Source organism: Gallus gallus, chromosome 13, assembly GCF_016699485.2.
Source record: "Gallus gallus isolate bGalGal1 chromosome 13, bGalGal1.mat.broiler.GRCg7b, whole genome shotgun sequence".
Lineage (NCBI taxonomy): Eukaryota > Metazoa > Chordata > Aves > Galliformes > Phasianidae > Gallus > Gallus gallus.
The window spans coordinates 12,281,916-12,298,817 of NC_052544.1; the positions used below are offsets into that span (position 1 = coordinate 12,281,916).

Genomic DNA, 16,902 nt, shown 5'->3' on the forward strand with positions numbered 1-16,902 from the left:
CTAGGCTGTGTTAACAGAAGAACTTATTAGCACTTATCTAGAATACTACATCCAATTCTGTCTCCTCCAGTGCAGGAAAGACGCTGGTAAACTGGTGCAAGGTTAGCAGAAGTCATCAAGATATTTGGGGCTGGAGCGCCTGCCCTATAAAGAGGTGCTGGAAGAACAGGGCTGGTTCTGCCTGGTGAAGAAAAGTCTTCATGGACCTCATAGCAGCAGTACCTAGGAGGAGGTCAGCCCATGGTACAGTTTGTGGTCTGAGTCCACAGCAGACGCTGCTCTGAGCAGCAGGTTGGACTACAACCCTGCAGAGGTTCCTTCCAAGCTGCATTAACCTATGATGCTTTGTTCCTATTTCTCTCCAAATTCTTTGTTGCTTCCTTTCTTTTTATCTCCCATCTTTACACCTTCATGTTTTTCATTTTTTATATTCTGTTCTTTTCCCTGTCCTAAATTCATAGAACCATTTGAGTTGGAAGGGATCTTTAAATGCCACCTGGTCCAACTCCCCTGCACTGAACAGGGACACCCACAGCTCCATCAGTGCTCAGAACTCCTTCAGCCTGACCTTGGGTGTCTGCAGGAATGGGGCACCACCACCTCTCTGCACAACCCATGCCAGTGCCTCCTCATTTTTCATTTATTTGCTCATTTCTAATCCCCAGCATATCATTGTTTCGTTTCCTAAAAAGTTATTGTTTCAAGGTTGTTAGGTCTTATCCTCCTCCATTTTATCTCCCTTCTTCATCCTTTGCTGGATAATGTTTTTCTTTCAAGCAATGTGAGCCATCGATCTTTAAACAAAACTGAAAAATAAAACATCAGGCTTCCTAGTTCTGTTTTCCTTGCTTAATTTCTAATGCCATTTCAGATTTAATAATATTGTCCATTTAAATAAAGCTTGCTGTGTTGAAAGAGCAATAAGTTGACTCATACTTGAGTCATTTCTGTCTGCAGCAGAAATCTGTTTTATTCAAGGTATTGTAGAACGTGTTCAGATGTTCATCAATAAAAAGATATGTTTAGCACTTACTGTAGTCAGAGCAAATCAATAGAATTCTGGGTCAGCTCAGATCCAGTTGTGCATCAGCATTCACAAATGAGCACAGATAACGGAGGTGTCTTGGCCAGGGAAAGCATCTATCAGACTGGATGTTACCCTACTAGATAACTGGACAAAATGAATTTGTGCAGCCTCATACTCATCTTCTGCTTCAGCATTGGAAGCGAGGCTCCCAGCTCATGAAGTGCGCTGAGTCCTGGTAGAACTGACCTAAAAAAACTGCTGAATCCAAAACCACCATGGCACGGAGGGGCTCCAGCCAGCCAGCCCTGCACACAGGAGCTGATCTCATCACATCGCATTCCTGCTCTCCTGCTCCTCAGCTCCAGAGGGCATTGATGTCTTACTTCACCTTATTTTGGAGGTCTGCCTCTCGCTTCTGAGCAGGCTGCAAACCACGAGAACATTTCTGAGATGTACACAGCAATTTGAAACACGCTTTTTAATAAGTTGATTCAGTTTGCTGCGTGTGTCTAAGGCCTGTTAGATTACTTGAAAACTATGGTAAATCATCCCTCTGGCACATATCTTTTTCATCACTGTTGTGTCTAGAGCTTTCTCTCTGTCTCTAACCTTGTAACAGGAGACATTCAAAAGAACAGAGCCATCCCTCGCTGCATTTAGCTGAGCCAAGGTTTGGCTCCTGGGGATAGTATAATGGAGAAACGAGCAGGAAGAGAACATCATCTGCCAGCACATTAATGTTCCAAATTATGCACATCCTTATTCATAGAAATGGTTTCATCAATTCCAAGTCAAATAGTATTGATTCTCAATGTGACACAAAGACAGGTGATCACAATAACCTTAACCTGCCTTGCAAAGGGATCCAAACAGCTGCTGAGGAAGGGAATGGAAACTCTCAACAAGTGTTTTTGACAGTTAGCCTAATGAGCAGAATAGTATCCTAATTACCCTAACAAGTAGAATCATAACTTTTCTGGAGCTAAGAAAATTTCACATGCATAGATAGTTTAAACATGTCCTGTCTATAAACAGACAATAAAAAATGTGGTTTCATTTCCAGTTACTGTAAGTTGCATTATTATCACATAAGCAGCTCCGAGCTCATTGTTTGTTAAGAGCGTAAAGTAACACACCACTGCATTTCAGGAGGGAAATAGAAAGTGTACATAGTTTTCCAATAGGAGTAAAACTTTTAGAACCTCCATACAAAATCTAAAGCAAAGCAAAGTTCAGCTAAGGGATTCTCTTAATATTCATTTATGGTATCCTTTATATATGATAAGTGTTATGTAAGTTCCATGTATCCCATTGACAATATTCATTCAAAGATTCAGTTCTCCTGCAACAAATGCCACACTTTTTACAATCTTCAGTTATACAATGCATCACTGCATTGTACTTCTTTCAACTCTTCTGTCATAGAATCATAGAATTATTAAGGTTGGAAAAGACCCTTAAGACCTCCAAGTCCAACCCCAGCCCACCCCCACTATGCCCCCTGCCCACGTCCCTCAGTGTCACATCTCCCCACCTCCCTGGGCAGCTGTGCCACTGCATCACTGCTCTTTCTGAGAAGAAATGTTTCCTAATACCCAACCTGAACCTCCCCTGCTGCAACTTGAGGCCACTGCCTCTCATCTTAAGAGCACACTGTGTATATGTCTGGTATATACCATGGCTATATAGACTCTATGACATAGGTGGTTTTCAATCCAGTAAAGTCCTTGCCCAAATCCCAAGGTGAGGGAAAAGTTAAATGGATATGAGCTGAAAAATAAAATTCATGAGTCACGTCAGGGAAAAAAAAGAAACTAGTTAAGTGTGCTGTGGGTCAGACAATTAAGTGAGTCAAGCTCTGCAGAGGAACATATAAATCAAAGGAGGAAGGAGCTGCAATGGAGTATCAATACTGTGATTAGATGCAAAGAGCCGGAGACTCTGAATAATCTGATTCCTCCTGCATAAGTCAAAGTCTTGCAGTAGCAGACCCCCCCCAGACTCAAGCAATCTGAGTCATTCTTGGAGTTTCAATACATTTTCTGCTGTGACAATCCTTTCGTCTTCCCCCATATAAATCCGTATCACTTCATCGTGATGGACGCACTCACTATGACAAGATTTTGTGCATCAGTGTTCTTTTTCAGCTCTTGTTGCTGTTCACCTGCCCATCAAGCCTGCACCACATCCGCAGCTGCCACCCACTGCATATTCAAAGCAGGAAGACACACATATACAAACAACAGGCAAAAATGCTGTCTGTAAAGGACATAATTCCCATTAATTTTCATTAACTAACATCACTAACAAAGCAATCCATCGCTGGAAGTCTTCTCAGCAAACACATCCCCTCTGTCAGACAAGAGAGGTTCAGGGGGGCGATTGGGAGCACTGGGCTGCCCTTGCTGCCTCGCTGACCCTGTTTGTGGCTGTCCCAACGCCTCCTCCAAGACAAAGGCTGAACCCAGCTCCCTCCTAAGTCTGGTTCTGCTGGGAAGATGGGTGAGCCTGCACATTCAGGTCTAACTCCATCTTGGCTTTTTACAGTCTTTCTGTTAAACCTTGTTATCCACCTTCCCTCTGCAGACAAGAAGAAAACAACAAGAAGCTTTTCCGTACCTCTTACACACCTTGTTCTCTGGTTTAGGACAAATCCCTTTCTGCATGCTCTCCCCATTACCGACTAAAGTAAAGAACTGAAGAATCAGCATTGACTCATTTGCTGTCTTTAACCTCTAAAATTAGGTAAAATGGGTTCTACTCCTGAAGTGGCCTGAGTCCACAGTGTCCGCAGATTGCCAGGTGTTTCAGGCAGAGAGGTGCTCCTTGATATTTTCCTCTGTAGTCATGAAATCCTCTTCTTCTTTGTGTTGATTGATATCCTAGGGACTTCAGATATCACGCACAGCCATGGAGAAGCTGTCTGCAAAGAGCCTAGATAATTTTGAAATAGCTTACAATAAGGCATAGAAAGACTACTGCAGATACAACTGTTATTACAGTGCAGCTCACTCCTCCAGCCTGGAGGGAGAGAAAACATACCAGATATATCTATGCATTTGGTGGCATGTTGAATGTTATACTGAATACTTAGGAAAACTAAGTGTAGCTACTGCAGTGAACATTCAAAGAAGAAAATAATAAAAAAAGTCAAACCAGTGATTTATAAATTATATAAGGTTCTTGGTATAAGTTCTTAACTTGAACCTGCCATTCACATTGTTCAGTGGCTCCATGTGCAGACCCTGAGCCATGTCCCAAGGCTGTTCAAAGAGGTCAGCTTGGGTCCAGGATGCCAAGCAGATATGTCAGTGTAGTACTGCACCACAGCTAATCAACAGAATTAATTAGTGTCACTCAGCACAGCATTAACACAATGGCATTACTTCCCAGTTTCACAGCCACAGTGTACGAAGATGGATGGGGAACCTCTGCCTCACCACAGAGATGTAAATATATAAAAGAGCTTGTTTAGCATGAGTAGACTTCTATATTCTGAGATGAGTAACTTCAAATTAGGCCATTAAAATGGTCCATATTTCTTCAAAATATATCCCTCTGTAGGCATGACCCATGAAGGATTTCTGCATTTGTTATACTCTTGATTACCTCTACCATTCTCTGTCTCTTTTGATGAATATGTCCAATTTTCCCTGAAATAAAAAATTGCTCATCATTTACTAACCGAATGTATAGCCAGTAATTGGTGCCCTTGCAGAGGCTTTGGGAAACATGGAAGCACTTGAATTTACCTGTTCTTAAATGTGCAATTTGCTGCCATTAATGGAACACAGCAATGTGCAGTAGTGCTATTACATTAGCTAAGGAAAAGACTCCATAACGTAAATGTGGCAAGAGAAATGCCACAAGCAGTGAGGGCATAGTCAGTGCCTGAGGAGACATTGGCACACTCAGAATAGGGCTGGGATATGATCATGCCAAAGAAAACTTGTCTGACTTTTATCCTCCCAAATAGTACACTGCATTCATGTACATTACGTAACACACATCACATTAATGTAAATATTACATTAACTAACTCATTCTTATTTGAAAGTGCACACTTCTACAGCCAGCACACAGCGCAGCATCCTCCTTTAGTGCAGAACAGCAAACATTAATGAAGTGTGCATTCAACTGAAAAATCCCAGATGCTTTAATATTAATTTCAAAAGGAAAAATCTATATTTATTTTCCATCTCAACTGTAAAAATAAAATATTTCCAATCATGCAGAGCAAGAACTAATCTTTGGCTTCTAGATATATCCTCCTATCCTTACTGGGATAGATACGATGAGGAACACTGAATAAAGCTTCAAGAAATGAATTGCAATACATTTTTCACTCTCCTGGCCCTTCTTGTCCTCTCCATCTGCCACTTAATTGTGGTCATCATGACATGGTTGCAGGAGTGGCCTGATAGACCAATAGTCTTGGTTTCCTCCTGAGCTCTTAGACTTACAGCCACTCAGCATCTGTCTCTGGTGGGGGTCAAAAAGTATCCAGGAGAGGAGAACAAGTGGAAGTAGGTGCAGGTGGCACATCCACACTTTCAAGTGCCCTCATGTGCTTCTACAGCCCATAATTTTCCTCTCAAAATCAGCCTGGCTGCCTTGTTGGCATTTTAGTAATAACTCAATCCAATTTTGTTTCCTTATCTGTAAGATTGAGTTCCAGCTGAACAGATCTCAAGTTTCCTTCTCTGTTTCCGTAGAGTGGTTAATGTATGTGGATCAAAACACAGACCAATATGGTGCCTATTTTAGAAGTGTTTACTCACTTCAGTTATGATGGTATAAACCTACAGGGAAAAAAAAATGGAAAAGAAGAAATAAGTGAAATATCAGAGAGAGATGGGATGAGAAAAACCCTGCAACTTAAGCATAAGGTGTTCAATCCTGCAGTGTTTCTCTCCTACAGAACTCTGACACAGTCAATCTCAGCCTCAACCCAACACTCCAGCAATGATTTCCTTTTTTAGTGACAAAAGGAAATCAAGATCAAATTCACGTTATTTTGACATTGTTAAAAAGCAAAGGAATCTTGTTCAGCTGAATCCCCCAGGAAGGCAGAAGCAGGTCAAAGGAGCACACTTGCAGCTCCCCAAGCCAATCATACCCAGCGGTGTGCTGAGCAATATGCCTCTGTGCAACGCTAGAATCAATCAGTAGATTCTTTCTAATGGAGACAGTTTATGTGAGAGACAATTTCAGCAGGTCTGAAAGGTATCACAGGAGAAGTGTTTCTGTCCTTTAGCATAGTTCTTGTGGTATGCTCGATGCCGCTAACAATTTAAATGAATGCACAGTCGTAGGGAAAAAAAATCCTCAGTGCTCCACACGTCAGATGCTGCAGTGGGACTGAACCTTTGTTCCTTACCTAAAGCTGCTATTTTTGGGGGGCAGCTGTGCTCAGTGCAACATTTTTCTTTAACTTCCAAGGTTATTGGACTTCTCCTCATCCAGAAGTTAAAGCAGGAAGGAGTAAATCAGAGAAATTGTTTGAATGTGATAAGACACTTAACTGTGATGCCTTCTGAATCATTAAGGATGGAAAAGACCCCTAAGATCCCCAAGTCCAACCCCAGCCCACCCCCACCATACCCACTGCCCACGTCCCTCAGTGCCACATCTCCATGGTTCTGGAACACCCCCAGGGATGGTGACCCCCCCACCTCCCTGGGCAGCTCTGCCACTGCATCACCACTCCGTCAGAGAGGAAATGTTTCCTATTATCCAATCTGAACCTCCCCGGTGCAACTTGAGGCCATCACTTCAACGAAGGATCAAGAATTAATCATGAGTTAAATACCCTTCTGTGACACGGTCATCATCCTTGTAGATCAGAAAGTACATTTACAGAATAGTTTTCATTCAAGAAGAAGCAATTTATGAGAATTCAAGTAATTTTCATTCTAGAGGGATTAAATACATCTTTGGAGTAATATGATCTTCAGAAAGATCCCTGATCTGGTCCCCCAATGAGATCAAATTCCATCATTCTCTAATCTCTTATTGGCCCTTTTTCTGACCCTCAGTGCAAATTTCATGTGCACTTTGACACAACGCTCCCTTATAAAAGCTGTAAAGATATTGTGATATAAGAAGAGCCATTAAAACCATGTGTCACATTTCAGGAGCAAAAATATATATACTCCTTAAAAAGAGGCTGAAACTGTATAGATATCTATTCTACAGGAATGACTACAGAGACAGGGTGACTTTCTGCCAATCACACTCTGTTTCCAAGTACTTACTGCTGCTGAAAGCAGAGAATAAAAATCAGCAGAGATATGAAAGATAAAATCATGCCAGGTTTTCTTTCTGTGCTTGTGGATAGCAGGATGTAGTATGAACACCATTTTTTTGTGCCTGGTTCCCCACCACCTGACAAATACCAGCGTCTCGCGGCAAGCTTCTCATCCTATATTTCACATTCCCATCTCTCTGAATCCCACATCTCTCACTCTGTAAATGTATCTGCTACAGGAGGTAATAGAAGTAGCCAGCACCTCTTCTCTTACTCTATAATCTAATGCACTTAGTGAGCCAATGAATATGTGTGAAAGGAGGGGCTTTCTGGCTTAGGGACTCCTCACAGGGGAACAGCTGTTACAACAGCAAACCCTCAACCGAAGCCAGGCAAACACTCATCTCTCCGTGGTTTTGTGCATCTGGGTCTGGCAAGACAACTCCTCTCTCCCTCTTCCTGCAAAAAGTGAGTGAACTAGCACAGAGGGACTTAAAGAAGGCTGGATTTCAGCTGTGGGACGTTTCAGCAGGTCCTGTAATGGCCTGGATCGGCAATTCCTCCTGGTTTAATCACCTTGCTCTGCAGGAACATTTCAGGAGGTACTTAAACAGCACTGAGGATTATTTAGCCTTCCTATGTGGGCCCAAACGCAGCCATCTGTTCTTGCCCATGGCTCTGGTGTACTCTGTGATCTTCGTTGTTGGGGTGATCGGTAACTTCCTAGTTTGCCTGGTGATCCTTAAGCACCAGAACATGAAGACCCCAACCAACTACTACCTCTTCAGCCTCGCCGTGTCTGACCTGCTTGTGCTACTTTTTGGGATGCCACTGGAAGTCTATGAGATGTGGAGCAACTACCCCTTCTTGTTCGGTCCCATCGGCTGCTATTTCAAGACAGCTCTCTTTGAGACAGTGTGCTTTGCCTCCATCCTCAGCGTGACCACAGTCAGCATCGAGAGATACTTTGCCATCCTCCATCCCTTCCGTGCCAAGCTGGAAAGCACTCGCAAGCGTGCCCTGAGGACCATCGTGGTGCTCTGGGTCCTCTCTGTCCTCTTTGCCCTCCCCAACACGGGCACCCATGGTATCATGCTGCAGTATTTCCCCAATGGCACCTTGGTCCCTGGCTCTGCCACCTGCACTGTGGTCGCACCCATGTGGATCTACAACTGGATTGTCCAGATTACTTCCTTCCTCTTCTATGTGCTGCCTATGGGGGTCATAAGTGTGCTGTACTATCTGATGGGGTTAAGAGTAAGTCCTGCTCAAGTGCTCAGTGTTTCTGTAACTCATTCTTGTGTGTTTGTGTCTGTGATTTCAACATTTTCTTGCCCATCTGTCTTGCCAAAAATATATATATATATATGTATCCATTTGAAACCCCTGGAAACACCCCTTCTTTGCTGTAATCCTATTCTCAACAGAATACAGCTATGCTTTGGAATAATATACCCCAACCTTTTTTTAAAAAAGAACCTATTGCTTCTCACATTTGAATGTTATTTAAACACCCCATTGTGTAGATCGATGATTCCAGCCTCTCAGAGATTTACACCTCTGTGATAGGGACTAGAAAGAAAGAAAACAGAAGGAAAATGTGAAAAGAATGAGAAGGAGTGGGCTGGTGATAGAATCCTGTGTATGATTTGTTTTCCCTCTTCTTGTGACTGTGGAATTTCTATTACAACGCTTTATTTTTTTCCTTCCCTGGAGAGGATGTTAATATTCAGTTGTTAAAACTCACAAAGCTGTCACAAACTGAAATGCTACCTTGCTGCTGCAGCCAGCAATTTCAGCAGTCTTCTCTTTGGATAACTAGAGCACAATTTCACCACTGATTAAGGCTACCTTAGAGCTCACCTTTGGGATCTCTTCAGAAAGTGAGACTAGTTTTGCCAATTGTCATTATTTAGATAGAAGGAGAAAACAGTCAGCATCACAGCATTATTAACCTGTGTAGCACGGTTTTGCTAATCATAGAGTCTGTGTTCTTTTTCTTCTCTTACGTTACATATGTTTCAGAAATATGAATCCTATCTCACTCCTATCGCACTGAATATAATTTAGAGTTTAAAATGCTGTGTCTCATCACAGAGAAAGAAAGGGATGCAACGTGCTTGTAAAGACTGATCAATTTACCAAATAACGTGCAAGAAATTCAACCAAATCTGTGCTAGTTCATACACCATTTTATTGTTGTGGCTGGTATTTACTGCTCTCTGAAACTATAGAAAAGCAATTTTTCCCTATCTAGGAAAAGCCACAGGGATTATCTACCAGAAATCTATACATGCAGAAGATCTTTGAAGCAACTACAGTTCAGTGGCTGCTGTGGAATCTTTGCATAGTTTCACAGTTCCTAATCCTCATCCTAGAGGAGAAGCCGGGTGCCAAACAAGGGCTGCTACCCAGGGATATCTGTTTATTGACAGATTTGTTCACCTTGTCTTTCCTAAGGGCTGCAATACTTATTGTATATACCTTAGCTTTTCTGCGTATCCAGTTGTTACTTCCAGATTTTAACAACACATGCCCCTGGTTTGTCTGCATTACATTCCAAGTTGTGCTGGGCAAAGGTTTCATTTTTATGTTCAACAGAAATGATAGTGGAATGGTGTGTGTGTAATTTCCAAGAGAAGACTTTTTTTTCTCTACTCACAGCTGATGAAAACCTTGAAGCTTCAGCAACACTACAGAATCTCCTGAGTGCCATGTATTACTCATAGAGAGCAGTGGAAAAGCTCAGAGTTGATCCGAAGATTGAACAACATCTCCAATTCAGCAAACAGCTCCAGTTCAGCAGGCAGAGGCATCACTTCCAGCTGAGTTTGTGGAAAGGGCATCTTCTTGATATAGTTTCTCCTTCAAGCTTTGTCAAAGCTCCAGAGTTTGTGCCTCGGGATAAAACAGAGAAGGAAGCATGTGTGACACATTAGGCAGTTGTGAAAGGGTACCCTGTCATATGGTCAATGATTTAATCCTTAATTTCATTACTCTTAAAAATAAATATATATATATTTGTCTTTCCCACGAGGTAATTCATAGCCAGCAGAGACTTCAGGTTGATTACTTCATCACCGTTACTTTGTGACCAACCTGGATTTAATTTTATGACTTTCTGGTTTAATACTACAGTGTAAGAGCCAATAGATAGTTCCAGTACTTGAGGTAGTTAGGATTTTTGACATTCAAGGAAGAGTGCAGAGTCCAGAGACATGTTTGCCCACCCACCTGAGACACCTACAAAGGGGAAACTGTTAACCAGATGTGACCAGACTGATCACACATAGGCAAAATTCTTCTAGGAGTCCAACACGTCTCTTATGGTCACATTGGGCACATTTTAACTCTCTTTGAGTCAAGGCAACTTATTCTTTCCACTGTGGAGCTTGTCTTCATTTTCTCATCAAAATCTGTTCTGTCCCTCAAACACACTGCTGTTAAAACCAGAACCACTTGTTGATGTTGGCTACCTTTGGCTAATTTGTGCAGAGCTCAGTACAGTTCTGTCTGTACAGGGGGTCTGTCCCCTTTTACATGGAGCTTGTTCTGCGAGCCCTGTACCCACTAGCACGTTTCCCTTTGCAATGAGGTGAGCTAAGAACACACAGGGCAGCAATGGCAGTTCAGCAGCTGGGTCCCAACAGCACCGACAAACCTCTCAGGTTGGCAGGACTGCATCCTCTAGCAGAAGGCATGTACCTTCTAAACCCCGCATTTTTAATCATCTGGAGTGAACATTTGATCATTGTCTGTGTCAGTAACTTGCAGAAAACTTACTCAAAAATGTTGTCCTGCTTTTGCTGAGTGGCCTCATCATGTTTGCCTGGGGATAGGTGAGGCCCTAATTTCACTCTGCCTGGTGACTTCCAACATGAAATGCTGTAGCTGATAAAGATGTCAAAGTGGAAATCAAATTTTCAACTTTTTGCTCCAGACACTTTTAAGTCTCTTGCAATGACTGGGCAACATTCATCTCCAGGCAACTTTATATGGCCTCACACATCCACAGTGATGTAAAAGTAACCACCACCTTGGTAGTACTTCTGTTATACCATTGGCACAAACTCAGGCTTTGCCATGGGCTCATTTCTTTTTTGCTTTCTAATGACTCATTGTTCTACTAAATTGCAACTGCTGAGCTGTTCTTACCAGTTCCACCCCCATGTATTACCACTGGAGGCCAAAGAGAAGCCTTGAAGCATCATCAAAATGACAGGAGGAGGGTGAAAAATAAAGATATGTGTGCCTCTGCATTATTACAGCATCAGAGCACTGTATTCTACCAGGCTTTGGAATATTCCTGGGATAAATTACTGCTGAAGCTGAAAACCACTGAAGGGAAGCTAGGGATTTTAATCAATCTGAACAGACATTTATCACCAGATGTGTTACAAATCACTTGATCCTATTCTTAAGCAACAGCAGATAGGACTTAAAGCGACAAAAGGGAATAATGTAAAACATGGGAAATTATAATTGAATATAATTCAATTTTCATGTGTTTCTCTTTTATTGGTTTTACTAATAAAGTATTGGCAGAAGGTCTCTTTGAGTGGGGTTACAACAACATAACAGATAAATACTGTCAAACAAACACAAGGAGAAAAAAATCACTGTGCAAAATGGATAAGAAAATGGCACAACTCATGTGTTTTCAAGCCCAGACTGATCTTTATCTTGTCCCTCATTCCTGATATTCTTCCCCATGTAATTTAAAGTTGTTTCCAGTTTCTCTCTGTCAAAAAAAGCATTGCTCTGAAGATGTAGTATAATCAGCAGCCCTCTCTGCAAGAAGCTGGGTGCAATTATGCAGTCTCCATAGATGATTCCTTTTATAATCAAAGCAAAAACGTGTTTTCATCCTGATTATCTAGCCGTTGTCTTTTCATCTCCAAAGCATCAGTGCTCTCACCATAACCATATGGGGGGAGAAGCATTTGGGTGGGATAAATTGTTCTTCTTTGTATCTATTTTTTTAGAAAACTGATTAAAAAAAAAAAAAATTAGAAGAAGAAGAAGAAAGAAAGGGGACCAAACAAAACCAAAGAAAACAAAGCAAAAGTATGAATCCTTGTAATTGAGCAGTGGGTGGTTGGATCTGTGCTGGTCACATGCACTGACTGCCTGCTATAGAGCATATATGGATCTTTTTCATCAGATGGATGGAATATCAATTAGTCCAAACACTCAGGGCATGAAATGAACTCCTTTGACTTGTACACAGTTTTTTCCAGTGATTACAGCTGTGTTTCACTAAGACCTCTCTGGGCATTTTTTTGGATCATTGCTTTGTGCTTAATTGTGGGGAACTCTTTCAGGAAAACAAACAAAGAATATTTTGCTAGAAGAGAAAATAATGTTGAAATTGAACAGACTGTGAACCAAATATCGACTCATTGAAAAAGGAGTGGGGAATCGCAATATCAATTTGCTGCTAATACCCATTCTCAGATATACAAAATGTGCACCTTGTTTGGAACCTGGGGCTTCAACCTTCAACATAGGCTAAAACTGAAAGATAAATGCCGATGTCTGTCAAGGAGCCCCGAGTTATCTCGAATTTTGCCCTCTTAAACTACAGCTACAAAATATCAAAAGCAATGTGCTCTGTGGGGCTGTCATCTCCTACCTAACCCTTCTTGTGCCTCCCTTCCTTTTGCCAGCTGAAAGGAGACAGATCTTTGGAAGCAGAGGAAATGTCCGTGAATGTTCAGAGGCCATCCAGAAAATCAGTCACCAAGATGTTGTGTAAGTAGTGGGTCCTTCTGTCTTTTGTTTACCAGGGGCAAATGTGTGCATGTTTACTTCAGACAGCTGAGGAACGTATACACAAAAAACGTTCTGGAGTTTTAGTGAAATACTCAGTGACCAGGTCCTGAAAGGAAAGCTACCAAGCTATAGGCATAAGGTGTGAGACTGGCATGTTATGGTTAATGATCAAAAGACACATAATCAAACTTTCCTCTTTCTCAAAGCAAAAATAAACACTTAGGCCTTCCCAAGGAAAAGGTGAACTCATACACTGGACAGCACTCTGGACAACTGGTGTTTCAGCTACCCTAAAGCACTCTCAATACTTCATTATTAAGGGCTATGTTTAAGGCAAAGTTCACCTTGCTACCGAGATGACGTTTATGCAGGAAACGTAAATCAGCTTCAATATTTCATGGTCCATTATTCTTTTAGGCAGCTTAAGTCACCTTCTAGAACTAGGAGCTTGCACTCCAAAACCAGCTTATTTTTCTGCGCACACAACCGTGCCGACAGATATTCACAGTACCCACCTGGAACAGGTTTGCAAGTATCCTTACTGGAGTCAGCAAAGGCCGAATTCTGCATGGAGAACACATTCTCATTCATCCTGAAGCTTTCATCCAACTTTCTCAGCTAGCTTTGCTCTGCACTGGCAATTGAGCAATGTCCTTGCATAACCAACTTACTTTTCTTCTCCTCTTTCTCCATGGCAGTTGTCCTTGTGATGGTTTTTGCTGTCTGCTGGGCTCCATTCCATATAGATCGCCTCTTCTTCAGCTTTGTTGTGGAATGGACTGAGCCTCTGGCTAATATATTCAATTTAATTCATGTGGTGTCAGGTAAAGCTTTCTTCTTCCATTTGCACAGGTGCTGGCAAAAAAACGCAACGCAGTATTTGTAAGTGTGTAGTCATTTATTGTTACGTGATGTAAGGCATGCATGAAAATCTTCTTGGATTTGGTAGACAGTGATGAGAGTTGTGCCTTAGATAAAAATGGCTGTCAAGTTTCTGCAGCATTCAGGACGTTGTCCAGTACATTTGTCTGAATATTTGCAAAAAAAGAAAAAAAAAGAAAAAGAAAAGAAGAAGGGTATTATGCATCATTACCAGCTGTTTTTCCATCTTGGAAACATTCAGAAATGAATGTTTTTGTCATTCAGCTGCTTCTAATGAGCACACAGCAGCAGGCATCATCCTGCAGGAAACCTTACCGAATGGCAGGACAGCAGACTTACCTCCTGCCCAGAGCTGAGTGATACAACCAAACATTTATGGCCCAACAAGCCATCAAATGAGAGCTTTTTCAAGAAGGATGCTTTTTTTTTTTTTTTTGTATGCCATGGGAAAATACTGAATGTGGCCATTATGCAGCTCAGACAGATTCAATCTCATACAATCATCCTGGGGGTGCTGTGAGAAATTAGCTCCCCTTGTCTGGAAGTTATCTCATGGCAGCTGTGATGGAGCACCAGCTGTGCAGATCCCACTGTGGAGATGAGGGCTGTGCTGCAGGCAGGTCAGGACAGCTCGAGAGAGCTGGTTCTTGAACAGCTGGAGACGGAGAGATCTAAATAATAATATCTGCCACTTTCCTTTCTCCTCTTGCTTAATTCCACCCACAAATGAGGTCTCTCTATCTCCTTTCCCCCTAGGTGTTTTCTTCTACCTGAGCTCTGCTGTGAACCCCATCATCTACAACCTGCTGTCCCAGCGCTTCAGGATGGCGTTCCTCAGCGTCATCTCCCCTGGCTGCAAGCACTGGGCCCCTAAGCACACTACCAGCAAGACTCCTCCCCAGCAGAGCATCTTCATGGTTGAAGACCACAATCTCGTGGACTCTGCAGAAGACACAAGTGTGCCTGGCACCAACAGGACATCTGTCTGCAGTTCTCAGCTCTCCACTGGCCTGTGATTTGCCATGGTGTGGTGCATCCATGGGAAGGAAGCTGAAGAAAATGACTGAGGGAAATAGAAGGGGAAGACAGCCTCCTGGAAGACTGATTTCAGCAAGAAGAGCTCACTGTCTTGCTGAGTGAATGAATGAGGAGGCTGTCATTACTGGGTTATTAATCATAGAAACATAGAATGGTTTGGGTCAGAAGGGACATATTTTATTACCCTCAAGCTGGAGCGCTGGAAATCTCAGCTTCCTGGCTGCAAACTCTGCAGCAAAGACTTACTCTACAAAACTACACACTCCCAATGCTACCAGCACAGGAGAGACACAGCTTATCCAAATCTTACACAATAGCCTTTTTGTGCACCAGCCTGAAGGTCAGCTCTTACTCAGATTAAACTGGGGCAAGTTTCTGGACAAGCATCATCTGCCCTCTTCTGGCTTAAGGAAGCTGCTCTCATTTATCTCCCCTGTAGCCTTGAGATGCAGCCGTTGCAAGGCTCTCTTGACAATATGATCAAGTATATGTGAATGAGCCCTGGGCTGGGCTGATTCAGTATCCAGAAACTGGATACTGTTATCCAGTGATTCAGTATCCAGGCACCAGTATCCAGAAACTGCTATTTCTGGGCCAAAGGAAAGAGGAACCAAAAATTATGTAAAGCAAACTTTTGCTTTCTGAGCTAGGTAAATATTGTGTCTGTGTGTGATTGATTCCTTAAATCACTTTGTCAAAAACTACCCTACCGTGGGTTATTTCTAAAAAGTCTAGAAGTTGCTGCTGTACCTCCTCACACCATGGTTGGCAACAGTCACGCAGTGCTGAAATAGTACATGCATGCCACAGATCTGTCTGCATTACCTGTGAAATGACCACTCCTGGAAGCTGAGGATGTTCCTTTGTCCGAAATGGGGATACTGGGGGGTACCTCAAAGGCCTGCAGCCTTCTCAGGTTAGTTCTGTGCATCAGACAGATTTATTTTTGTCCATCGGACTGAGCTGAGCCTGACCGTGTACAGGTGGGCTATGGTTGGTCCCTGCTTTGCCCCATGCCCTGCATTTTGCAGCAGTTTCTTATCCTTGCTTCTGTTCCTTATGTGTTGTCTCTGCCAGAGAAGCCCTGTGGCTGTGCTTCAGCAAGCCTTACACCTGCCCATGATGGACTGCAAAGGTCAGAGATCTATGAAGGCTCAGCAACCACCAGGGAACAGCCTGAAAAGCACAAGATTAGGGCAAACCTGCAAGGTCATAGAAGTTGATATAAAGGCAATAAAAAAGGAATATTTTGCAGTGATTTTGCATCTACTGAATTCGGTTTTTGCCACAAAGCACAGTATAAGGTCTGGGAAACTCTTCTGCACCCCAATAATGCAAAAAGATCCTGAAGGCAGCACACTTCCATCCAAGTTGATGACTTCATGAGGTCTGCTGGATGTGAGGTGAGGACCCAAAGGAGTTCTAGGGAAGGAGGCCATGGTGAATCCATCAAATGAGAAAGAATTTTGTGAAGTGCTGTGTCTCAAGTTTCAAAGCACATTTGCTGTGTTTCAGAGGAATGCCTCTCTTGTGAATCATGGTACAGGGGTGGGCTTAGCAAGCATGACAGGCTCAGGCTTGGCATGGAAAATCATCCTCTGTGTGCCATCATAGGGCTGGGACTTCCATAAGGAGTCATCACAATGGATAAGGACATCAGCTTCTGAAAGATGGCATACTGTGTGTGTCATCAAAGCTCATTCCAGTCTGGTCACTGGGGATCTAGATGACATTAGACCCATAGGAGGAATGGATTATACCCCTGCTATGGCGAGCTCTTACCTTGCTTCCCCAAAATTCTTTCATTTTGCTTATGCCTGCTGGTAGCAGTGAGACCTGGGGGTCACACTGCAGCTGGTGACTCCCATTTTCCTGCAGCTTGGGGGGAATTTTAGCCCATGTTTCCTAACAGAACCATTTTACCAGCTGC

At 42.6% G+C, this 16,902-nt stretch overlaps 1 protein-coding gene across 1 annotated transcript; it reads left to right on the plus strand.

The window, feature by feature from the left end:
* Positions 1 to 7,638: 7,638 nt before the first annotated feature.
* NMUR2 (neuromedin U receptor 2) lies at positions 7,639 to 16,227 on the plus strand. The gene is made up of 4 exons (NM_001318437.1): positions 7,639 to 8,534; positions 12,947 to 13,031; positions 13,751 to 13,876; positions 14,691 to 16,227. Exons 1-4 carry the CDS (start codon positions 7,818 to 7,820, stop codon positions 14,948 to 14,950), a joined length of 1,188 nt encoding a protein of 395 aa, NP_001305366.1. The 5' UTR covers positions 7,639 to 7,817; the 3' UTR covers positions 14,951 to 16,227.
* Positions 16,228 to 16,902: the final 675 nt, after the last annotated feature.

Excerpts from the sequence above, each read along its gene's own strand:
- NMUR2 (NM_001318437.1), top strand. The coding sequence starts at position 7,818 with ATGGCCTGGATCGGCAATTCCTCCTGGTTTAATCACCTTGCTCTGCAG. Across the intron at positions 8,535-12,946 it reads ACTATCTGATGGGGTTAAGA|CTGAAAGGAGACAGATCTTT; the intron begins GTAAGTCCTGCT and ends TCCTTTTGCCAG. Across the intron at positions 13,877-14,690 it reads TTTAATTCATGTGGTGTCAG|GTGTTTTCTTCTACCTGAGC; the intron begins GTAAAGCTTTCT and ends CTTTCCCCCTAG.